The sequence below is a fragment of the Buteo buteo genome, chromosome 11 (assembly GCF_964188355.1).
Source record: "Buteo buteo chromosome 11, bButBut1.hap1.1, whole genome shotgun sequence".
Lineage (NCBI taxonomy): Eukaryota > Metazoa > Chordata > Aves > Accipitriformes > Accipitridae > Buteo > Buteo buteo.
Genome location: NC_134181.1, coordinates 26,353,988 through 26,376,893, shown reverse-complemented (window position 1 = coordinate 26,376,893; position 22,906 = coordinate 26,353,988). Strand labels below are relative to the sequence as shown.

Below are 22,906 nucleotides of genomic sequence, written 5' to 3'. Positions count from 1 at the left end.
ACACGCGTGTGTGGGTCTGCACACACGCGTGTGTGCACGGCCAGGGAGCGGGGCAGCTGCATCATGCACGGTTGGGCAAACAGCCGGCAGCCCTCGTCGTGCTGCGTGAGGTTTGCTTTGGCTGCGGGCCTGGGGTGTGGGGGGGGAAGCAAGAAGATTAACTGCTAACGCTAGATTAAACCCCTGATAAATTAGGCCCAGGTAAAGTGTGATTAATTATTTTTGGGGGTTTCTCTCCTCTGCGAAAAGCTGGAGGAAGGTGCCGTGCAGGGCAGGTTGTGCTGCAGTGCTGGTCCCGAGCATCGTGGCCCTGACTGAAACCTGGTGGGTGAGCAAGAAATGGCGTTCCTCGTTTGTTAGCAGATCTGAAATGGAAGGAGAGAGATTTCTACTCTGGTCTGGGGTGAAAACGCCTCACCAGAGTCACCATCACCCCCCCCTCCTCCCAACCACATCCCCCCCGCCCTCGCCCCCAAAATCTCCGGGCTGCGATGCTGGTGAGCCAAGTTCTGGCTTGCAGTGAGTCTCTAATCCCCCGAAGAACAGGATTTATAACAAAGAGCTGACATAACCTTACCTACAGCAACGCAGATGCTCGACATGATGCCAGAGGGGACAGGGGTTGGGGACAGTACTCTCTGCAACTCCCCCGACAAAGCCGGAGGGGCTCGAGGAGGGGGTGCAGGGGAAGGGTCACCCCAACCCCTTCATCTCAGGGGTGCAGGAGCTGCGTGTCCACGTGTCTCCCCCCCCCCCCCCCCGTGCTGTCACAGAGACAAGGGAGGGGGCGATGCCGCATGTTTGCTCCAAGTTTGGGGAAAGTGGGGGGAAAAAAAAAACCTGCCCCATTTGCAGGAGAAGCAGGTGGAGGGGGGCTGGGGTGGGACCTGCCTGCACCCCCACACCCCTCCATCCTCCAGGGCACCCCCAGCCCCACGGGGACCCCTCATCCTGGTGGGCCAGGGCTGTGCCGGACACTGTGACCCAGCAGAGTTATGAACGCCAGCCCTGGCAGCCCCACATCTGGAAGGGATTCTGCCGAAAACAGTGGACAAAGCCTTCGCACCCCACCCTCCTCTCCCTCCATCCCATCCAGGGAAAGCCCTGGGGTGGGCAGGCAGATAACCAGCACTAAATAACCCTCCCCGGAGTGCCGGTGACCCCTGGGAAGGCCACGGATTAACCGGGAGAGGTGGAAGCAGGCGAGGAGCAACGTCCTGGTGCCCAGGCAGCAGCAGCTGGCTCAGCCTCTGGAAAAGAGCTGGCATCTGCTGCCGCCATCTTACTCTCCCCTTCCCGGCAGGACGAGCTGCAAAAATCCTCGCAAACCGCAGAAATCCTGAGCGCAGAGACCGCTGTGGGCCCCCCCCGCAGCCCGGGCACAGCTCCCTCCCTGGCTCAGCACCCTCATGGGTGTCCACCCCCCAGCCCAAAATGGTGTCAACGCCTGGGTGATGTGCACCCACATGCCGCAGGATGCAAAGAAGCCGAGGCCACCAGGGGCTTGTTTCCGATCTGCCCCCCCCCCCTCAAGCTCTCACTGCATTGGGAGAGTGGATAGAGGGACTCCAGTGCAGTGGGGGGGGCCAGGGTGGTGAAGTCCCCCCTGCCCGGGGGCAGCCACGGTGTGGGGCTGAGCGAGGAAGGCAAGACGCCCATCAACTCTACCCCACATCCTTGCAAATCCATCCCAGCTGGCAGGGTGCACTCACGTCCGTCCCCCCACTCTGCCTCCCCAGCCACTGTGACGGCCGCTGCGGAAATGAAACGCAGCTGGATGGTGTGACCGTACCCTGCCCCGGCCCAGTGGCCGCCAGGGACCCCGGCTGTGGGGTTGGAGGGAGCCCACACGCCCCACGGCCTCCGCTGTGCCGTCGGCTGCCGACACGGTGGGGATCCTGCCCCAGACCCCGGCTCGTGGCTGAAGGGACGCCAAAGCGGGATGCGAGCAAAGCCCCCTCCGACCCCAACCCACCGGCTGCATCCAGCATCTGCCAACAAGCTGGGGCCTGGCCGCCTGCTTCTCATTTCCAAAGACATAAAAAACTTTAACGACCGGCCATTTATAACCCGGCTCATAAACCCACCCCCCTCTCCCCAGCCCCCCACCCCGATCACTTCCAAACCCAGCCCAGACACAAAGGCTCCCAGCTTCTCCTCCATGCTCTCACCTTCCTTTGGATTTTGGGGCTGTAACAGCTTTCCCACCCCCTTCCCGGAATGTGCAAAGCAGGACTGGGCACACACGTGTGCACACAGGCAGGGCCTGGGAGGGGGAGAATGCTGCAAAGTTGCTTACCCCCCCAAAACACCCACCACCCTGCAAGATGCCAGCCCACGGGATGCTCAGGCATCCCCTCCCCAGCACAATGCGGGGGTCCCCAGCTTTTTCTGTTTAAATCCTCCAAAAAAGGGGAACGCCCCCCTGCCACTGCAGGGGCTCAGGGTGGAGGGGGGGAGGGTTGTGCCCCCCCCCCCCCCCCCCCAAAACTCCCCGTCAGTCTCCGCCGCCAGGAGCTGAGCACAGCCACGTAAACACATCGAATGGCTGGAAAATGTGACGCGTGCCAGGGGCTCGGGACCGCCGCCTCCCCCCACCCTGCGGGGCTGCATCCAGCCCAGCGTGGGCGGGGGGGATCCCCCAAAGCGGCTGCTGGCTCGGCACTGGCACCGTTCCTGGTCCCACCAGCCAGAGCCACGGGTGACGAAGAAGGTGATAAGGGGGAGCTGCATGCGCAGGGACGGCCAGCAGCCTGAGCAGGGCTTGGCCACTTTGGCTGCCCCAGCCCCTCAGTGATGCCAGTGGCAGGGACCAGCCAGCTCCCCAACACCCTGCGGTTTAATCAGAAAAGGGGGTGAACCAGGGGGGCCCCCAGGAGCTGCTGGCAGGGGCCAGGTCACACCTGGTGTGAAGAGGAGGTAGAGGAAGGGTCACCAGGAGGCAGATGTTGGCAGGCGATGGGTGATGGCTGACAGCAGCCACCCGAGGGGCCTGCTTGGAGCCGGCAAACGTGGCGCTCAGCCGCTCTGTGCCAGGCACGGTCCCCCCTCCCTTCCTGGCAGCGCTACCAGGGTTCCCTGCGACCAGGTGGGAGCCAGCGGAGAGGAACGGCACCGTCTCAGCAGCGAGTGCTTGGCAGGGGTCCTCTGGCTCCATGTCTGCCTAAGCCCCTTCCGAATTCCCTGGGAGCTCGGCTCAAGGTGCTGCCTGCAGCCCCTGCCCGTCTGCCTGTCCCTGCTCCCCAGTGCCCATCCCAGCCCCGGGAACAGCCCAGCCCCACAGTTCTCCCCTCCCGACCCATTTCGGTGGCCAGCTGCTGAGATGAGGGGGGAAACTGTTTTGATTTCAAACGACAATGTGGAGGGGAATCTCACGTGGAGCCTGGATGCCTTCCTCTCTGGCTGGTGTCGGTCGCAACACTCCCCATGTATCCAGGGCTGAGCGCCATCCCCACGGCCTGGAGCTCCTTTTCGTCCCCCCTCCCCACCGAAAGGAAGGGCTCGTTAATAATTTCTTTTTAATTGGGATTTTGTACACAAACATTTCAGTTAAAAGCAACCCCCCCTCCCCGGGGCAGACCAAGAACTCAGGGCATGTTCAAGAGTTCAGGGAACAACCGCACGTTGGGGTTTGGAGGCATCTGTGAAGAACACGGCGTCCCCAGGATGGGACTGCATGGGGCAGCACAGTGCAGGCGGACCTGGTGACACTGGTTCCCCATGCCCGGGCTCGTCCCGGCCCCCTCATTTGCAGCGGCACTTACGCAACAAGGAAGATGGCACCCAAATCATTGAGAGTGAGCAGCTCCGAAATCAGAGTGGGGACTTTCCGGCATGATCTGCTTCCCACCCGTTGGGTGCTGCCCACACCCACACCCTGGCTGCAGCCCGGAGCCCTTTGGCGGTTCCTGTCCTTGTCAAGAGGTAGTTTTGCAAGAAAAGAAAAAACAGGAGGGGAAGGAGCTCGCCCTGGGCACCGATTCCTCCAGGGATCAAGCAAGTGCAGCCGGCAGAGCCCCAACGCCACATCCAGCACCGCAGCCCCGCTCCGGCTCGGGCCCCGCCGTGTTATTGGCACCACCGAGCTGTTCTGGGGGGGATGCAGGACCTGAGAGACACCCCCACATCATGGGGAAGGCACAGGCTGGCCCCAGCTCTCCCCTACGTCCCTGGGGGAGGACAGAGCAGCGTAACAAGGCACGTTGGGGGCACAGGGACAAGGGACACTTGCGCCTGGTTCCATGCTCCCACCGTCTGTCCGTCCCCACTACCTTGCCTGGACACATGGAGCGGCCGTTTGGTGCTCGCTGCTCCTCCCCGTGGGCTCTGGGCCCCTTTTGGGGTGCAGGACCAGGCTGCAGGGCTATCACTCCTGCTTGGGGTTCAGCATCAGGTGTTGCTCCCACTCTGCCTCCACCACTTTGTAGAGCTCCATGGTGGCTCGGGCGTCCTCCACCGAGGAGTGACCGTTCTTCCCGACCTGTTGGGGACAGAGATGGGGTGTGGGCACAGCCCAAGGCACCGCTCCAACACTGGCTGAGCAGGAAAAAGCCCCCCTGATGCTGTGGGGGCTGAGCTGAGGGGTCCCTCCTCCCACGGACTGGCTTCCAGGGAAAGGGAAACTGAGGCACAGGGCTGCCTTGTTCCAGGACTGGCAGCAGCAACTGAACTCAGGATGCCCTGGTCTCACGACAGTGTGTGAAACCCCAACCCTTCCCTGGGGATGAATCTCCCCTCTCCTGTCACCCCAGCGCAGCACAGGGGGATCCCCATGCCACTCCCCAACTCTTGGAGGAATGTGGGGAGCTCCCAGCTGAGGCAGCAGCCTCGCAGCGGCACCCCGTGGCGGCTGCCGAGATCCGGGAGGAGGATCCTGCCAAGCTACCTGAATGTCCTTGTGCAGCAGCTCCTTGGTGAGGCGCTTCAGGGAGATGGAGGTGTTCTCAGGGAAACCACCCTTACGGTTCAGCAAAGGGATTTTGGATGTGTCCCGGGTGAGTGCTTTGGGGTGGAAGTACTTGAGTGCCTTGAAATCGTTGTAGATGGCGTGGCCGACCACGATCTTCCCAGAGAGGATGCGCAGGATCTGAGGAAAGGGGATGAAGAGGCGGGGGGGGGGGGGGTGGGGGCAGGGTGGTTAAGGACACACGGTGGTTAGGACACCCGGCAGCCCCGCATGAGGATTTCTGCCCCACAGCAGAGGGCTGCTCGCGCTCAGGGATGTGGGGCTGCCCCACTGCCAGCAGGGAGAAGCAGACCAGTGCAAAGACACGGGCCTGAATGGGAGCGGTGGCAGTGTGGGGAGACGTTCCCTCTGCTGCAGGGGCCGGAGGAGGATGCAGGCAGCCCTGCAAGTCCCCGCAGCCTGACAAACCCCCAAATGGCCTGAAAAGGCCACGAGACAAAGCCCCCAGCCCCATGTCTATCTCCCCCCTCCCCACCCCGGGCTGCATCACCCCAAAAACGCAGGCAAGAGCACACCTCTCGCTGGGCCTTGCTGAAGGGGATGGCGTTCACCATGTGCTGCCGCCGAATGCCGCTCCAGCGGGTGCGGTAGTCCACGATGGGAGCGGTGGGACGGATGTACTGGTCGTACATGACGTCACCCTGGTAGCCCACGATGCTGCAACGGGCCAGGTCACTGGTACGCCCACCAGGCCCCGTGCCCACCATCTCACAGTCTATAGCCACCAGTTTGGTGGGCTGCGGGGGAAAGCTGGGGGCTTTTTGGTTTCTCTTAGCCGTGCCCCAGGCCGTCGTCTTTGGTTTCGAGGAGAAGCCCGTTCCTTTGGAACCGGGACAGCTGGTCACACCGGGCTGGGCAACGGAAGTGGGACCGTTCACTTTGGGGCAGGTTTTGGGCTGGATGGAGGTCGGTTTTTCCGGGCCTTTCCTGGTCGCTGCCTCCTGCTTCTTGTCCCTCCTGCCCCTGGGGCCCGGTTTCTGCCGGGAGCCCCTCCCGGGCGGCGGCTGGGCCACCGGCAGCTGCTTCTGCTTCAGCACACCCCGCCGTTCCAGCGTCCGCCGCCGCTGCAGGAAGCTCTTGTGCTTTCGGTTACCGGTCTCTTTCTTCCCGGGACGCTCCGAAGGGGCGAAGTCCACGTTGAGGATCAAATCCGCCATGACGGGGCCCGGCGGCGGCGGGAAAGGGCTGGGGGAGGGGGGCGGGGCACCGCCACAACCCCCAAGCAGCCGGTCCGGTCCGGTCCGGTGCTGCCCGCGGTGGGGAGAGGCAGCTCGGCACCGGGATCCCCCCGGCACCGACCCGCGAAAGACACCGACCCCGCCGCCGCCGCCGTTTCCCGCCCCCACCCCCCCTCACCTCCGCAACCCGGAAGCGGAAGCTGCCCCCGGCGGCGGAGAGGCACGTGGCCGGCGCGGCCCGGCTCTCGCCGCTTAGCGCGCATTCCCCCCGCCCCCCGACCGGTAGTGACGCGAGGCGCCTGCGTCCCCCCGAGCGGCTGGCACCGCCTCCGCGCATGCTCCCTCAGCGCCGCCGAGCGCGCATGCGCCGGGCCGCGGCGGGAACTCGGAGGGGCCGGGCGGTGAGTGGCGCGTGGGGCCGCTCTGTCCCGCCGGCGGGGCGGCTCTATGGCCTGGGGGTGCTGACGTTTCGCGTGACGTCAGGGCCTGCCGCGACGTCACAGCTCGCCGGCGCTGCCCAGCGGCGGGGGGGCATGGGGAGGGTTGCTCGAGCTGCCGGGGGCGGGCGTGCGTGTGTGTCTGTGTGTGTCACGGCCGCAGGGGGCGCCACACTGGGTGATGTCACGGCCCGGTGACATCATGGCTGTGGGAGGGCAAATTGCTTCCCTGGGTGATGCCGTGGCCTGGTGACATCATGGCCACGGGGGGGGGAATGGCATGACCTGGTGATGTCATGGCTGCAGGGGGTGCCTCACAGGGTGATGCCACAGCCAGGTGACATCATGGCTGGGGGGGTGGGAATTGCATCCTTGTGTGATGTCACTGCCTGGTGATGTCATAGCCACTGAGAAACATGATGGCCTGATGATGTGACAGCTCTGTGAGGTCACGGCCAGAGGAGGGCGGGGGGTGTGGCACACTGGGGTGACATCAGAAGCCCAGGAGCCACACCCTGGGGTGACATCAGAACACCAGGGCTGACAACACCCCCGGCCGCCCCTAGGCACCACCATGGCAGCCCCCCCGTGCCCTGCCCTGCAGCGGGAGCAGCAGCGAGCGGCCGACATCATCCGCCTCCTAACGCTCTACCGGCCCCTGCTCGATGCCTACATCATCGTGAGTGTCCCCCCCTCCCCCTCAGTGCCCCCCCTACATGTCCCCCCCACCACTGACCCCCACATCCCCACAGGACTTCTTCACGGAGGGGCTGTGGGCGCAGCTCCCCCCGCCCTGGCAGGCCGCCCTGGCCACCGCCGCCCCCCCGCAGCTGGCTGGGCTCCTGGGGGGCCCGGGGGGGCCGGGGGCCGCCTGGCCCCTCTCCCTCCTGGCCTTTGCCGCTGCCACCCGTGCCCTCGCCTTCCCCCGCGGGTGCCCGGGGGGGTCCCCGCGCCCCCCCTGCCAGAGCACCCGCCTGCACCCCCTGCTCCGCCGCCACGTCAAGCCCAAAAAGCAGCATGAGATCCGGCGCCTGGGGAAGGTGGGTGCTCCCCCGCTCCTTGCACCCCCCTGTGACACCCCCCCCCCCCAAACATCCCCCAAAACCTTCCTCTCCCTGCAGCTGCTGCAGCGGCTGACCCAGGCCACTGGCTGTGACCGTGTGGTAGATGTTGGAGCGGGGCAGGTAGGAGCAGGGGCTGATAGGGGGGCTCTGAGGGGTGGGGGATGTGTCGGTGTCCCCCCCCCCGCTGAGTGTATGTCCCCCCCACCCAGGGCCACCTCTCACGCTTCCTGGCCTTTGGCCTTGGCTTATCCGTCACGGCAGTGGAGGGTGACGGCCGCCTGGCCGGCATGGCGGAGCGCTTCGACCGGGAGCTGCTGCGGGAGCTGGGGAAAACGGGGGTGCCAGGAAACGAGAGGCCGGCCCGGTGCCACCAAACTGCCCCCTGCCACGGGCCCCCTTCTCCCCTCACCCCCCGGGGCCCGCGCCATGTGGCTGGCCGCCTCGATCTCAGTGCTCCTTGGGGGGAGTTCCTGTTGCCCCCCAACCCCCCAGGGCTGGGTCCCACTACCAGGAACCCATTGGGGGGTCCGGGGGGGTCCGAGGGGGGGCAGCGGGTGCTGGTGACGGGGCTGCATGCCTGTGGGGACCTCAGCCCGGCCCTGCTGCGTCACTTCACCAGCAGCCCCGCCGTGGCCGCTGTCGCCTCAGTGGCCTGCTGCTACATGAAGCTCTCTACCCTCCCAGAACACCCCGGTTCTTCCCCTGGCTACCCTCTGAGCGCTTGGGTAGCCAAATTACCGGGCCATGAACTCTCCTACCGGGCACGGGAAGCCGCTTGCCACGCATTGGAGGAATATGTGGGGCGGTTGAGGGGGGAGAGTGGCTGCCTGCGCACCCACTGCTACCGCGCCGTCCTCGAGACCCTCATCCGGGCGGCCAACCCCAGCAAGAAGCGCCCAGGAGTGCAGACGGTGAAGAAGGCGCACGCCCTCAGCTTCCCCCAGTGAGTTTGGGGTGGGGCGGCCCCCTTTTCTCCCCTCCCCCCCCACCCATAGTGTGACATTACCCCATAGGTACGCCCGCCTGGGGCTGCCCCGTGTGGGGCTGGATCCAGCTGCCATCTCGCTGGACTCGGAGGCCGTGGAGGCCATGTTGGAACAGCAGCACAAGGTGGTGGCTTTCTTCAGCCTGACCCTGCTGCTGGCACCGCTGGTGGAGACCCTCATCCTCCTCGACCGCTTGCTCTACCTGCGGGAGCAAGGTGGGTGCCGGGACGGCGATGGGGAGGGGGTGACGGCGCTGCCGGTACTGACCCTCCCTCTCTCTGCAGGTTTCCAGTGCGCTCTCGTCCCCCTTTTCGATCCCCGGTTCTCCCCACGCAACCTGGTGCTGGTGGCCGCACGGACACCCCTGGGCGCGGTGCTGTCGGGCCTGGACGAGGACAGCAGCGAGGATGAGGACACGGGGGTGGCAGAGCCCTCTGGAGAGAAGCAGAGCCTCCCGACTCCCAGTGCCAGGTGTGAACCACAATAAAACCAGGATTTGTATGGCCCAGGGCTTGGTGTGAGTTGGGGGCTGTGCCGAAAGCACCACGTGCCACAAATACAGAAAATAAAGGGGTGTCTTTATTGCAGACCCCGGCCCTGGAGAGGGAGGGGTATTTCTGGTTCTCCCCCAGCCCCCACCAGTTAATACCAGTAGGATTTCTTGGGCCTGCGCGTCTCCACAATCCCCATGGCGTCCATGATCTCCTCCTCGAAGGTCTTCAGGGACGGCAGGTACGTCTTGTCCAGCGCGTCCTCCACTGCCGTGTCCTTTGGGCCATCTGTGTGCAGCCAAAGGGACAGCACTGAGCCCCTCAGTCCCCCCAGGGGCCGGCAGCTGCCGCCCCCCCCGCCAGCCCCACTCACCAATCCACTGCTCAGGGACAATGCCATCCCGGCGCTGCTGCAGGGGCAAGGGGATGATCCGGCCACTGCGCAGGGAGACGCGGACCCGCTCACCCTCTTCCGTGTATCGCCATTCTACCTCCGTTGGCTTCCTGCCACCAGAGAGCGTTTTAGTGGGGGGGGTGGTGGCCATGGTGGGGTTGCCTCACCCCCCTCCACCATTACCGGTCCTCGGGGTCCACCAGGGAGATCTGGCTGAGCAGCAGCGGCGCCTCGCTGGCGATGTACGTCCCGGTGTACTTGGCGGTTCGGTTGACGTAGCGGTAGTGCTGGGACGGGATGGGGGGGGTTACCGACGGCCCGTGTGCCCCCACCACCACGCCGGCAGCCCCCCCGCCGGCTCCAGCCTCACCGTGTTCAGCCCCTCCACCACCACCCAGTTACGGGCTCGCACGACCTGGGTGACCATCCCCTGCTTCCCCGCGTCCTTCCCGGCGAGGACCTGGACCTGTGGCGGAAGGAGGGGAGTCAAGGGGAGGCCCCCCCAGCCCAGCCCCTCTCCTTGGGGGGGCCTGGGGAAGGGGGGACGCTCACCGTATCGCCCCGAAACACCTTCCAGTCCTCCTTGGCAATGGGCTCCACGAAGACCTTGCGGCGTCGCAGCCCGGGGGGGTTGCGGCGCTGGGCGGCGGCGGTGTCGGGGCGCCACGTGCCGTGCCGGTAGCCGGGGGGCAGCCGCAGCCGCCCGGCGCACAGCAGGGCCGAGAGGCGCATGGCGGCGCAGGGGCTGGAGGGGGACGGGACACACGGGTGAGGGGGGCCCTGCGCCCCCCGGGAGTCCCCCCTTGTGCCCCCCAGGGTGATGAGCCGGGGGGGGGGGGAGATGAGGGGACCCAGGCCTCCCGCAGAGGCCCCCCCTCCCCCCGCTCACCTCCACCTCCCCCGGCCTCTCTCGCCCCTCTCGATGGGCGGAGCTGTGACGCGGTGCGCGCCGGGACGCGTAGTCCCGCCGTGCGGCGCCGCAGGGCATGCTGGGAGCTGTAGTTCTCGCCCCGCCCCTCCCCTCCGGAGCGGTGCATCCTGGGAGCGGCCGTGGGCCGGGTTAACGAGGGGACGCGCGCGGCGCGGCCTGCCGCGGGGGCGAGGCGGGAGCCGCGGGGCACGCCGGGAGTTGTAGTCCTGCCCCCTCCCCAGTGTCGCCAGTCGGGGGCGGGAGGGGGGGTGGGCTGTCGAGCTCCCCGAGGCTTGGGCGCTCCCCGGGGCCTGGGGGGGGTCCCCGTGACCGACCCCTCGGTAGCGGCGGCCGCCCTGCCCGGCGCAGCTGGGAGCTGTAGTCCTGCGGCGGCGCTGGCACCCGGCCAGGCCTCCATTTTCTATTGCGAGAGCTGCCGTCTGACCCCGGGGCTGATCCTGGGGGGGGGGGGGGTTGTGTCCCGTCCCCGTCGCCGTCCCCCCCACCTCCCCGAGCTCGGCCTGCCACAGGGATGCAATGGAGGCAGAGCTCCATAACATGCCAGGGAACAGCAAAGCCCGGGCTGAAACGACCCCTCACCCCAGCCTCTCGCTGTTGCTTTCTGGCAGAATTGTGTTTTTCTATTTTATTAAATGTCTCTGCTCCAACAATCTTCCCCCTCGCCTCTTTCCTTTCCCTCTTTCAACAGTTCTCACCCCCAGATCCCTATTTGCTCCCATCCCTTTCTGCATTTCCTTCTGGTTCCCCTCCAGCACTGAGAAAACAAACTGAAGCTGCCAGGGGATGCTGGAGCCCCTCTCCTCTGGCAACAGCCCCCATGCTGCGGGGTTAGGGCAGCCCAAAATCACCAGCACAGTGAGAAGGGGCCGACCCCGGGGCACAGAGACGTGGGTGGAAACGCTTTAAAAAGGCATGAATCACTTTTATTTCAAATCAACTGATCAGCCCCCTAGAAATCACTAATACAAAGCATGCGCCCCGTGACGGCAGGGCCAGGAGATGCGGGTCGGTTCAGGGGTTCATGTTACTGGGTTTCTCTTCATTTCTTTCTTTCTCTCTCTCTCTTTTTTTTTTTTTTTTTTTTTTTAAAATTTCATTTTGGGTTTTGTTTCTCTTGTCCAAAGCTGCGGACGCGATGAGGGCGAGATAGGGCAGCGCCCAGGGAGCCCAGCGGGGAAGGGACAGGCAGGAAGATCAGCTTGCCAGGGAGGCCGCTACAGGCTGTGAGAGCCAAGAAAAGACCCGGGCGCTTGGTCACAGACCCCATGGCACCGGGACCCCCCCTCTACCATGCCGCCGGGGACATTCCCCCGTGCCCAGGGTGGGCAGGGAGGAGCCCAGCTTTTGGGGATGGGGGTCACCATACCACCCTCACCTCTCCTTGTGGTCTCTGACCTCCTCTGCGCCTGCCTTCTCCTTGCTCTCCTGCTTGGCTTCATTGGCGTCCAGCGCACTGGCGGCGTCACTGTTCTTCTCCTTCTCCCCTTCAGCCAGGTTGGGTTTCAGCTCCTCTTTGGGGGCCTCTTCGTTGTCTACCTTCTTCTCCCCTTCCTGCCCCTCTGCCTCCTTAGTGTGTTTGGGGGAGTCCTGGGTGGGAGGAGCTCAGCTCAGCCCTGCCCTGGACCCCCCCTTGCCCACGTCCCCAACGTCCCCCTACCTCCAAAGCATCTTCTGCTTTCCTCTTGATCCCGGCTTTCTCGTTCTTCTCCTTGGACTGTTCGTCGATCACCAGCTTCCCCTCCTCATCGCTGCTGCCCTCTGTGTTGCCCTTCTTCTCCCCGTCACCCTCTGGCTCCCGTTCCTGCTCGGCGTCCTCGGGACAGGTCTTCTTCTGGGTAGGCTGGAGAGGACATGGGGGACTCACGGGGGGGAATGGGAGGGAGAAGGAGGCAGTCGGAGGGGCACACGAGGCGCCAGGACCCCCCTGGCTCATGACCCACCTGGTAGCCAGAGGCTTTGACGGTGGGGTTGTTCTCGATCTCCCACAAACCTTCGCTGAACCCTTTCCGTTTGTTGGGTTTCCCGAACTTCTCCTTGCATTCTTCATAGGGGAAGAGGTCTTTGGGCCCCAGGAATGCCCTGCTCGGGGAAGGGGGGGAAGCAGTGAGGGATGACAGCTGGGGGGGGCGGGTTTCTCACCTCACCCTGAAACCCCCCGGGGCTGTCAGCAGCACTGCCCCACAGAGGGGTTGATCCGTCAGTGCCCCCCCTTGGCCCCGTCTCCCACACGTGCCAGGGCCACACTCACGTTTCATGGGTCCCAAAGAAGAAGACTTGGTATTTATTGGAGGAAGATTTTACTGCAGCTTCTGGCATCTCATCAATCTGTGTGACACAAAGGATGGGGTGAGAATCTGGGAGGGCAGAGCCCTGGCTCCTCTCAACACCGGGACGTTAACCACCAGCTGGGACATGGGTGTCCTGCATGCCGCATCCAACTGACCAACCGACACAGCCCAGGGAGGGAGGAAAACATTATTCCTCGGGAATTCACCCACTGGCCAGCAACACCATGGGCAAGAACAGCAGTTAATAAAACAAGTGGCTGTGCCCACCGGTGCCGGGTCAGCGGGGGCTCCCCTTCTCCCATCCCGTAGGGACAGCCAAGGAGCGGTCACCGTAAGCTCTTGTCTAGACTGGCTCAAACATATTTAGCTCAGCAAATTCGCACGAGAGGCATGCCGGTGGCACCAGTGAAACCAGAGGCATTGCCTCCAGCCCTGGGTCGGGGTGTGGGGATGTGGGGAGGAGAAAGCCTGGAGGTGTCGGGATGCCCAGTGATGCCATCCTGCTGCTGGGACCCCTGCAGCTGAAACAGGGTCACTGGCCATGGGGACAGCATGGTGAGGACCATGGGGGTCCACAAGCAATGGTACCGACCCTGCCGGCAGGTGCCGTTTCACTGAGCATGAATATTCCCGAGGCGCCAAGCAGGAATAGAGCGAAAGCGACTCCGGCTGCTTTTTATAGCGTCTAAAAATAACCCCCCCACACTCCAGCCAGCGCAAGGAGCACAGCCATAAATTCCCCGAGAAAGCCTCAAAGGGAGGTGGAAGGAGCCGAAGGAGGATGCAGGCGGGGGTCTCGGGGCGGGCACCAGCACTTCACCAGGCAGGAAGGTGCCAGCACCGGCAGCCGGGGTGCTGGGTCCCGTTCCCAGCATGCTGCTGACTCACGGCACGACCTTTGCTAAGTCACTATCACCCCCCCAGCTTGCTGAGCCTCAGTTTCCCCAGCCAGCCAGGCCAGCATGGTGCCAGGCTGCCACCGGGGGTTTTTTCCCTCCTTCCTCCCAGCACGTCACCGATCCATCTCAAATGTGATGCTCAATGGCTGACCTGGCCAAGGGTTTCTCCCGGTTTCATTCCCAGAGCTGGGTATACCATGCAGCTTCATTCCCTGACATCCAAGCACGTGCCATTGTGCTGGGTGTCAATGCCGGCACAGTCCCAAGCGCGGGTGGGATGGGATGGCGGCAAGGGGCTCCATGCAGACACCGGGACATGGTGGGCAGTCGGTGTGGTGGCCCAGGCACAGTCCTCACTCCCGAAGAGCTGGACCAGGGTAAGATGCACCTCCGTACCATCCCCGCTGCCCAAATGTGGTTTGGGGCACCCAGGCTGTACTCCTGCATCCATCTTCCCACATCCAGGGTGCATTTCAGGATCGGTGACATGCCTCCCACCCAGCACCTCAGGGCTCCTGGCACCGCTGTCCTGCCCCGAATCCCCCTGCTCCCCCTGTCTGGCACCCCCAGCTGCACAGAGGCATTTCAGGAGCAGAGATAGGGCAAGTGGGGACAGCCCCCAGTGGGGCAATGGTCAGTCTAGCACCGGCCACCATGCCGCAGCAGGACACCTGCCTGCCTGCAGCCCCCAGTGCTCTCCCACCCGAGCCACCACCATGGTGGCAGCTGGGAGCAGCGGCTCTGTCCCTGCGCGGCACCGATGGGGCGGAGAAGAAAATATGAGTCACAGGGGTGGCCAGCCAGCCCAGCCCTGCCATGAGGATGCTTCTCTGCAAGCCATGTTTCTGCAGGTTGCTCCCAGGATGATGCAGCAAAGACCCTGCCAGTCCCAGAGCCCACGGGGTGAGGACATGGCCCCCTGAGCCCCTCACAGTGCTGGGACCCTGGTGGAGACCCCCCCTGCTGTGCCATTCCCCCAGCTAGTTTTAAAATCTCCTTCCCCGAGGAAAGGCGGCACACGTGGCATCAAGGGCAGCAGGGACAGGGACGGCTGCCCCACAGCACCGTGGTCCCTGAGCCCACCGCTGCCCGTCCCCACGTGCACGCCAGGAACCGTCCTTGGCCAAGGTCACGGCATGGCCAAAGGACAGGCGGTGGTGGGCCCAGTGCTGGGGAAAGCTCACACCTCCCCATGGCCGACCCACACGGCAGCCAGGATCTGCTGCCCATCCCATCCCACGAGCAACAGCCCCTTATCTACCCCTTCTCCACCCAAACCTCCGCCCCTGGCGAAAAGGATGCGGCATCACTATCTGCAGGGGCAGGCGGGGAAGGCAGGGCAAGGGGGAGACAGGGGGAAGCAGGCGATATACCCTGAGGGGGATGCCAATTCCGATAGCGCAGGCAGGCATCCGAGATGGGAACCCTCCCGAAAACTCCGGGGGGGCTCACGCTGCCCAAAGCACGCCATCCCCATCCATCCCCGGGAGCGAGCGCAGCCATGAGGGCTTTACTCTCGCTGGAGGGCTTGGGCTGTTTGGAAACCCCTCACCCCCCAGGAGATCCCACACCCCCCACACAAGGCGAGGTGCTTGCAGCCCACCCGGCTGCCCAACTGCCCTGTGATGGTCATTCGGGGCTCAAGGCACCGCCATCTGTTTGCCCCATGTCTGTTTGTCCATCCCCATCGCTTGCTGGAAAGGTGGCAAGGGGCGGGGGGGGTGGGTGGGGTGCGGTTAAAGGCCTGCAGTGCTGGGTTAAAGTACATGTGTGCCCATTGCCGTTTCCCCGCCAGCTCCTGCAAATGGCACTGGTGTCACCAGCCTGTCCTTGCCTGGGGACCTGCGGACCACAGGGGTCCAAAAACAAGAGGTTGGGACAGGCCCCCCGGGAGGGAAAGCTCTGGAGCGTGGCAGGGGAGGGACAGGCACGTACCCCGGTGTGGACTCTGCCCCCAGCCTCTGCACTTGACCTTTGCAACCGGTCCTCAGAACGCGAGCGGAGCAAGGCTGGGAGCAGCCCACCCTGCGTCAGCCCCGGGGGACCCCGACAGCACCAGGGTACTGGGAGCAACCCACCCCCTGCCTCAGTTTCCCCACTGCTGGAAGAAGGCTGGCAATCAGGAGCTGGCTGTCAGGAAGGGGGAATTAATGGAATTAATTCACATGGGTCACACACAGCTGAAAAAGCACGCCTGAGGGCACACGTAGCCGGGCTGGGGGCCTGGGGCATCCCCGAACCTTGCAGCCGGAGCCACGCACCCACCCAGGGCCGTTCCCAGCCCCAGGGTACATCGTTGCAGCCCCATGCCAGCACCCAGGCTGGGCATCAAGCTTGCCCGGCCTCAGTGGCGTGACAGCGGGGCAGAGCCCTGTGGTGGTGGGCTTCTCCCAGCACCGGGCAGCCCTGGGTCTCCTGCCACCAGCAGCAAAGCACCCAGTTTCTTCTCCAAATGGTGGCAAAGCGTACAACCGGCCAGATCCAGCCCAGCAGCAAGGAGCCCTCCACCTCTCATCTGCCCCCACCAAATGCCCGGTGATGGGAACAGGAGATGCTCAGGGAGAGGGATGCCAGCAGTGCCAGGACTCCCAGCATGGGTGCCAAGCCCTGGGCTGGTGCACCGGTCCCTGCCACGCTCCCACACCATCCCAGTGGGCTGTAAGGAAGAAGGGCTGTGGCAGGATGGAAGTGCCGATGGGCAGGTGACGGCGAGGGCCCGGGTGCCAGGGACCCCAGGGAGACGGGGCGAGGGAAAGAGGACAGCTTTGTGTGCGCAAAGGCAGGGCGCCCGCTCTGGGGGCTGGCAACTCATCTCCCTGCTTTCGTGCCTCAGTTTCCCCCGTTTGGTGCTGCCCCTCTTGAGGAGACGTTTCCACTGAGGGGGAGGGCTGAGCTGCCGGTGTTGGGGGATGGTGCCAGGCGCCATCTCCCTGGGGGGACCGCGACGGCCATCCCCAGAGCATGGGCCAGGGGAATAACCCCCATCTCCCTGTGGTGCCTCCGGCTCTCCCCCCTCCATTTCTTCCCTCGCCGTTTCCTTCTGCTCCAGCCACACCTGGTTGGAAACAAACATCCCAGCAAACGCCACGCACGGCCGGGTAACGTTTCATCACAGCACCCGATTAGTCACGGGCAAACCCTGCCTGCTTCACCCCAGCCTGCAACAGGATTCATCACCAGACAGAGGACTGGGGAGCGCGGCCCCTTCTACACCCCAAAAACCCCCAGTTTAACCCAGCATCCTCCCTGAGCTCGGGGAGGGCAGCCTGCCCCGATCTCCCGCTACTTTTGGAAGGGGGAAACCTGTTCCCCACCTGCCTGAGTGGCCCCGAAATGCTCGGGCCGTGATGGTGGCGGTGAAACCGGCTGCTGGGAGCCGAGCACGGCATGAAACCCGAGCAGGCCTGGCCCGGCGTACGCAGGCGCTAATTTGGTCTCCAGGAGCTCAGCCTGGCACGAGGCTTCACGAGCCCCGACCTGGCTTCACCCCCCCCTCTTTCACCCCCCAACCCCACAGCGATGGGGCGCGGGGGCACCCATCAGAGAAGCTTTTTGGGAACCGGTAGACCAAATCCCACCAGCACGGAACGGGTAAAGGAAGATGAAGCAGCAGGGTCTGTGTTGGGGGCCAGGAGAGCGTTGCTCCCCGCCTTCCCTGCCCCCCCCAAAGGGAAGCGGTGGTGGAAGGTGGTGGAAGCAGGCGTCGGGCTCCCAGGGATCCCTCTGGCTCCTCCTCGCAAAGCCGCTTTCAAATGCGCGTTGGGAGGCCAGTGCCAAATCCGAACGCCTCCCCACCCCCTCCCCGGCCTCCCCGCCAGAAACCCTACAAACCAAACAAAAGTTATTCAAACCCGAGGAGGGGAAGGAGGAGGGGATGGGGATGTGGGTTGGGGGGCTGTAGGGGCGGGGGGGAAATCTTCGGCCTTTAAAGGCCGCTTCGCGATTCCTCCCCGTTTCGCTTTAATTCGGGGTTTGCAGGCAGCCCAGTTCCCTTTGCAGCAAGGCCGGGCAGGGAAGGTGGGGGGGTGGCGGGGGGGAAAACACTCCAAGGAAATTTTAAACTGCATCATCAACCACTTAAAAATAACTAGCAACGTATTCTGTAGCCAGAGTTTCCCCACGGCCACCCGGCCGAGCCACCACTCGGCCACCCGGCCTGCCTGGGGAAGGATCAGGCCCCAGTTGCTTTCGGCAAGCGTTGCCCAAGTGCTTTATACCGGGGGGGGGGGCAGGCTCATGGTACTGACCCCCCCCCAGCATCTGCTCGGCACCCAGGACCACTGCTCCGGTGTGGGCAAGCTGGGCAGAGATGGTGGGTCTGGCAAACACTGGGTCCTGCACCCCGCCTCGATGCCCCCACCCTTCTCCACGTGTGTGTGTGCCCCCCCGTCCGTCCGTCCTAAGTTCCCAGTAATTCTATTGATTTTTCAAAGCCAAACTCCCGCCGAGCGCTGGCACCTATTTGGCACCCGGGCCCCCAGCGAGAGGTAAGGCCACGCAGACCTGGGGGACAGGCTCGGGGACCCACCAGCAAAGCCAAGATTGGGGGTGTGTGTGTGTGGGGGTGTTGGCTAAGCCGCCCCCTCCCCAGTCTCCCCCAAATCGTCAGTAAAGTGGAGCAGCAAGCAAGTCACGGGTGCGATGTGCCACCTCTCCGACGCTTCATGGGGGTCCCGCTGCTGGCACCCCGACGGAGCGGGGAGCCAGAGCGTGGGGTGGGGGGGTGGGCGTGGGGTGGCCCCACGTGGGAATGGTCCCCCGTCCCCCCCCAGACCCACTGGGTGATGCCGGGGTGGGGGGGTGTCATCCCGGGGAGGAGGTGCGGGCTGGCACCGGCCTCGTGCTCCGGTCGGTGCAGGATGCGGCCCAGGTCACGGCTTCACCCCTCTGCACTGGGGGGGGGGGCGGGAGGGGGGGGGCTCGTCCTGCCCCGTGGGTCCTGCGGCAGGACCGAAACGAGCAGGAGCAAGCCGCGGGGGTGGGGGGCTCCCCAATCCCACGCGGTAGCAAAAGCCACGCGGTCCCCCACCCGTGACCCCCCCCACCTGTCTCCTTCCCCCCCCCCCGTTCCCGAGAGAGAAATGAATAAATAGCACAAAAGGGGGCCCGGGGGGACCTCGGGACCTTGTTTTAAATACATTAACACCACCCCCCCCAAACCCAACAAAATAACCAAAAAGCGCTTCCCCAAGCCGCCCCCCCCCCCGGTAACGAATAACCCCCAACTTTTCCGTCCCGGGGAGCGGGGCCCGGGCCCGGGCTTTACATAAGGTGCCGGTAAAGTTGGAACCAACCGAAAACCGGCAGCCCGCCCCCCCCCCCCACCGGAGAAGCCTGACCCCGGTGTGGGTGTCCCCCCCGCCCCCCCCGGCCCCGGGACACCGGCTGCGGCGTGCGGCCGCCCGCGTTATGCAACGGGGAGCAGCCGGAGCAGGGCGGGGGGGTCCCACTGCCTTTCCCCCCCCCCCCCCCCCGCCTCCTTCCCCGGTTCCTTACCCGGGCAGGCCAGTGCGGATAACCCTTCATCTTGGCAAAGACCAGGTCGCCGCATTTGTATTCCTTCTGCCGGTTGGACCGGGACATCTTTGCCGGTGGCTCCTCCCGGGAACGTTGAGGGGGGGATGGGGAGGGGGGGGACGGGAGGGGGACGGTCAGGGGAGGGGGGGGGGGTTAAGGATGAAGTTTAGGAGGCAAAACCCGGCGAGACAGGAATTAGCAAAGAAAAAATAAAAATAATAATAAAAAAAATAATAATAAAGGGGGGGGGAGAGGAGGAGGAGGAGGAGGAGGAGAACCAGCGGCTTCTCCTACCCCCCAGCGCGGCGGGCCCGGCGGAGAGCCCGGGGCGGGGGGGCGGCGGCGGCCCCGGCCCGCGGTCCTAGGAGCGGCGCGGCGCGGCGGCGGTGGGTCCGTGCCCCATGCGGTTGTTTGTGTTTGAAATTCAATTGCTCCCTCCCTCCGCCACCCCCCACCCCCCTCCCTTCCTCCTCCTGCCGGTGGATGCGCTCGGAGGCTCGGCAGCGCTGCCTTGCACGCGCACGGCCACCCCGCCCCACCAACCCCGGGTGATCGGGGACAGGAGGGTCCCCGGCTGCGAAATCCCCCCTTGTCGTGGTGCAAAAAAGGGAAAGAAAAAAAAAAACCCCAAACAACCAAAGCCACCCCCAAAACCTAATTAAGACGAAAAATTCCGGCAGCTGCAGGTGGCTGGGGGAGGGGGGCGGGCGGCGCTGGGGATGCCTCCAGCTCCATTTTGGTGAATAATCGTGAATATGTCACGAGGAACGGGGACACAACCCGACACCGCCACCCCAGCGTGACATCGGAGGGACGCCTGGCCACCAGCTCGCCGCTGCGACCCTGGAAATGGAGGTGTCCAGTGTAAAACCACTGCAAAACCAGTGTAAAACCAGTATAGTGGCATCCCCCAAATTCCACATCCCGGCCGCAGCTGGCTATGTTGGAGGAAAGGGAGGCCAGCCCTTCAAAAGAAAGAAAATAAACAATCGGGAGGGTTTCGTGCCCAAGCAGCGGGCCGTGGTGGGTGCGCTTTCCCCTTCATCTAAAGCAGAACAGGCAAAGCTTTTTTTTTTTTTTTTTTTTTCAGAAATACCCTGTTCTGCAGATCCTGGGCTGGAAGTACTGGGATTACTCACAGTGCACGAAATTAAGCACGTAGGAAAATCTTTGCGTGCCTGGGGAGGAGGCTCGGGCTGCCCGGCCAGGCTCGACATGGGGTTTAGGGGGTGACTAAGTCACCAGATGAGTAAGTCGTCACCTTGCTCTCCTTCCACCCTCAGCGCTGCTACTAAACATGTCCTGGCATCTAAAACAGGTGAAACTCTGGGTGCTGGGGATTTCCTTGGCCGGGTGACGGGGCTCAGGCACTGGCAGGGACGTTGGGCCAGGCCAGGCTGGGTCCTCCCGACCATGACAGGCTGCAGGCCTGGCCTAACCAAACACCTGTGATTAAATTAAGCACAGATTAAGCCATTTGCAAGACCAGAACTTCCACCATGACCTGGCAGTTGGGGTTCCTGGGCTGGGCTCTTTTCCTACCATCCCCCATGTGCTTTTCTTGGCTTAATTTCTCCTAACGAGCCGCAAAGTAAGACAAATAAATAATCAGAGGGGTCACAGCTGAAAGCAGGACTCCTGCTGCCCAGGGGTGAGAGCCAGGCCCAGGAATCTCTAGCTTAAACAGAAAAGATGGACAAAGGGTGAGGGGAACAAAGATTTCTCCCTCCTTCTGTGCAGTGAGAGCAGGACCTTGTTTAAACTTGGTCCCTCCTCTCTCTGCCGGGGTTATTGTTGATTTTCCTCTGCAGAGGATGAGGACTGCCTCGCATCAAAGCTTTGGGGGGGTTTAACCTGCTCACTCAGTGCTTCGCAGGGACTCTCACTGATTTTCCTTTCCAATGGACCGAGACACTTAGGAAGGAGTGAAAAAAACCCCCAAATGCTGGGGAGATCCCAACACACCCCCAGGATTTCAGCCCAAGGGGTGCTTTGCTGGGGAAGTGACGGGCACCGGGGGCCTGATTCCCTCAAAAATCCCAGTCTCCATTGTACCGTGGCTGTTCTCTGTTTTGGTTTCCATTAGATTTGGAGAGTGGGTGGGCAGAGCTGTAAAGGAAAGGGGCTTAAACACCTCCGTGACACCCTTTGGTGGTGGGGTTCAGGCCCCCTTGACAAGGGCTTTGCTCTACAAGTCACTGCACACGTGTCACAGCCGAGGATGCCTCACCGTTTCTGGCAGACAGGGAAACTTACAGTCCCAGGGAAAGGGGGTTTTCTGCACTGCCACAAAGAAAGGCTGACGCAGACAGGACCTTCTGTGAGCCAGACCGGCCCTGCAGCCACAGGAACATCCTCCTCCTCAGCATCCTTGTGCTGGCATCACTCGGCTTCGCTCTTACAGGTCTTGGCTGTGTAAAGAGTGGGGAAAAAATGTACCAGTGTCACAGCTACTGAAAACTGCCTTCACCCTTCCCTCTCGCTCCCAGAGGCCTCAACACCTATTTTTAATACTCCATCAGTCCTTCAGAACAGGGTGGGAGGGGGTGGGACAGGGCACGTTAGTTGGGTTTCACACTGTTCAAAATGATAAAGGGCTTGCATCACGGGACACGATTCTCATTGATCGTGATTTTGCTTTAATTACTTATGCTAGTACTTCGCCGCAGCTTGGCAAATTACTTCCTTGGTCTTTGTGTTAGGGACCCAAATTCGGAGCCCAGCTCTCTTATTAAGGCCAGAACAAAGCAGAAGGAGGTCACTGGAGTCAAACCTAAAGTCAGTGAAGCGCTAGAGGAATAAACGGGCTGTGAGGGACCCGGGCTAGGGCCTCTGCTGCGACAAGAGAGAACTCCCCGTCTCCACCTCGCTCCAGCAAAGCCTTCCATTGAGACTCACAGCACAGTCTAAGCGCAGCTCCTGCCTTAAAATTAAACAGGCAAGGATGAATAGGCAGGGAGGGAACTAACTAGCTGGCAAAAAGCTGCTCGCCCGCCCGCCCCCCTCCCTGCGCGTCGTCGCCGTGTCCCCCTGCAGTGACACAGCAGCTCGTCGCCGGGGGACCCGCCGGCCCCTCCGGGCACGCCGGGAGCTGTAGTCCGCCGCTCCGTTTGGCGATTGACTACACGGCCTGACGGGCAGGGCGGGGAAACGGCCCGGGGGAGGGGGGCGGGGAGCGCCGGGAGCTGTAGTCCCGGCGGGTGGCCTGGGGAGGGCAGCCGGGCCCATCGCAGCCGGGCAGGGCGAGTAACCCCCGACCCCCCCCGCCCCGGGGACTCGCTCTGAGCCGGCCGGACCGAGCCAGCCCCGCCTCGGCTCACGGCTCTGCCCGTCCCTTGGCCTCCTCAGGGGTTTTCGGGGGAGGCCTGGGCCCCTCGCGGCCTCCAGCCGGGCTAAGCCGCACTTCACCTCGGGGGCTTGGCCAGGCCTGACTAAGCCTGGTCTGGGCTGACTAGGCCTAGCCTGGCCGGGCTCGACTGGGCCAGGCCTGGCCTGGCCTGGCCTTGTCCCTAGCGCCTCCCCACTCCCTCACCGGGGCCTTCCCCCCCGCTCCGGCTCCCCTGCCATGACATCTCCCGTCCCCTCGGCCCCGCCCCGCGCTCCCCCGGCTCGTGGGGCACGCCGGGAGCGGTGGTCTCGCCGGGCGGCGCCGCAGACTACATTTCCCGTGATGCCGCGCGGCGCGGCGCGCTGGGAGGCGGGCGGGGAAGAGGCGCGCGGGGCACGCCGGGAGTTGTAGTCCGGCGGCGCTGAGG

The 22,906-nt window shown here is 63.9% G+C and overlaps 4 protein-coding genes across 4 annotated transcripts; 1 reads left to right on the top strand and 3 right to left on the bottom strand.

Annotated features, from left to right (window-relative positions):
- Window positions 1-3,504: 3,504 nt before the first annotated feature.
- Window positions 3,505-6,390, bottom strand: ISG20L2 (interferon stimulated exonuclease gene 20 like 2). Its single transcript, XM_075040904.1, has 3 exons — window positions 5,482-6,390; window positions 4,886-5,086; window positions 3,505-4,480 (listed from the first exon to the last, which is right to left on the bottom strand). The coding sequence occupies exons 1-3, from the start codon at window positions 6,121-6,123 to the stop codon at window positions 4,367-4,369; spliced, it is 957 nt and encodes a 318-aa protein (XP_074897005.1). The 5' UTR covers window positions 6,124-6,390; the 3' UTR covers window positions 3,505-4,366.
- A 61-nt stretch (window positions 6,391-6,451) lies between these two features.
- Window positions 6,452-9,210, top strand: METTL25B (methyltransferase like 25B). The gene is made up of 7 exons (XM_075040900.1): window positions 6,452-6,545; window positions 7,148-7,260; window positions 7,334-7,621; window positions 7,703-7,765; window positions 7,855-8,588; window positions 8,659-8,846; window positions 8,916-9,210. Exons 2-7 carry the CDS (start codon window positions 7,156-7,158, stop codon window positions 9,116-9,118), a joined length of 1,581 nt encoding a protein of 526 aa, XP_074897001.1. The 5' UTR covers window positions 6,452-6,545; window positions 7,148-7,155; the 3' UTR covers window positions 9,119-9,210.
- Window positions 9,189-10,523, bottom strand: MRPL24 (mitochondrial ribosomal protein L24). Its single transcript, XM_075040901.1, has 6 exons — window positions 10,406-10,523; window positions 10,069-10,261; window positions 9,887-9,982; window positions 9,700-9,803; window positions 9,496-9,626; window positions 9,189-9,410 (listed from the first exon to the last, which is right to left on the bottom strand). The coding sequence occupies exons 2-6, from the start codon at window positions 10,246-10,248 to the stop codon at window positions 9,274-9,276; spliced, it is 648 nt and encodes a 215-aa protein (XP_074897002.1). The 5' UTR covers window positions 10,249-10,261; window positions 10,406-10,523; the 3' UTR covers window positions 9,189-9,273.
- An 825-nt stretch (window positions 10,524-11,348) lies between these two features.
- On the bottom strand, window positions 11,349-19,583 carry HDGF (heparin binding growth factor). The gene is made up of 6 exons (XM_075040902.1): window positions 19,131-19,583; window positions 12,696-12,772; window positions 12,388-12,526; window positions 12,105-12,287; window positions 11,823-12,034; window positions 11,349-11,668 (listed from the first exon to the last, which is right to left on the bottom strand). The coding sequence occupies exons 1-6, from the start codon at window positions 19,215-19,217 to the stop codon at window positions 11,662-11,664; spliced, it is 705 nt and encodes a 234-aa protein (XP_074897003.1). The 5' UTR covers window positions 19,218-19,583; the 3' UTR covers window positions 11,349-11,661.
- Window positions 19,584-22,906: the final 3,323 nt, after the last annotated feature.

Coding starts and splice junctions, on each gene's coding strand:
- ISG20L2 (XM_075040904.1), bottom strand. CDS start 6,123: ATGGCGGATTTGATCCTCAACGTGGACTTCGCCCCTTCGGAGCGTCCC. Junction 5,087..5,481: donor TCAGCAAGGCCCAGCGAGAG/GTGTGCTCTTGC, acceptor CCCTTTCCTCAG/ATCCTGCGCATCCTCTCTGG. Junction 4,481..4,885: donor TGCTGCACAAGGACATTCAG/GTAGCTTGGCAG, acceptor TGTCCCCAACAG/GTCGGGAAGAACGGTCACTC.
- METTL25B (XM_075040900.1), top strand. CDS start 7,156: ATGGCAGCCCCCCCGTGCCCTGCCCTGCAGCGGGAGCAGCAGCGAGCG. Junction 7,261..7,333: donor TGCTCGATGCCTACATCATC/GTGAGTGTCCCC, acceptor ACATCCCCACAG/GACTTCTTCACGGAGGGGCT. Junction 7,766..7,854: donor TAGATGTTGGAGCGGGGCAG/GTAGGAGCAGGG, acceptor CCCCCCACCCAG/GGCCACCTCTCACGCTTCCT.
- MRPL24 (XM_075040901.1), bottom strand. CDS start 10,248: ATGCGCCTCTCGGCCCTGCTGTGCGCCGGGCGGCTGCGGCTGCCCCCC. Junction 9,804..9,886: donor TGGTGGAGGGGCTGAACACG/GTGAGGCTGGAG, acceptor ATCCCGTCCCAG/CACTACCGCTACGTCAACCG. Junction 9,411..9,495: donor TGTCCCTGAGCAGTGGATTG/GTGAGTGGGGCT, acceptor GGCTGCACACAG/ATGGCCCAAAGGACACGGCA.
- HDGF (XM_075040902.1), bottom strand. CDS start 19,217: ATGTCCCGGTCCAACCGGCAGAAGGAATACAAATGCGGCGACCTGGTC. Junction 12,527..12,695: donor TTCTTTGGGACCCATGAAAC/GTGAGTGTGGCC, acceptor TTCCCCGAGCAG/GGCATTCCTGGGGCCCAAAG. Junction 12,035..12,104: donor AAGCAGAAGATGCTTTGGAG/GTAGGGGGACGT, acceptor CCTCCCACCCAG/GACTCCCCCAAACACACTAA.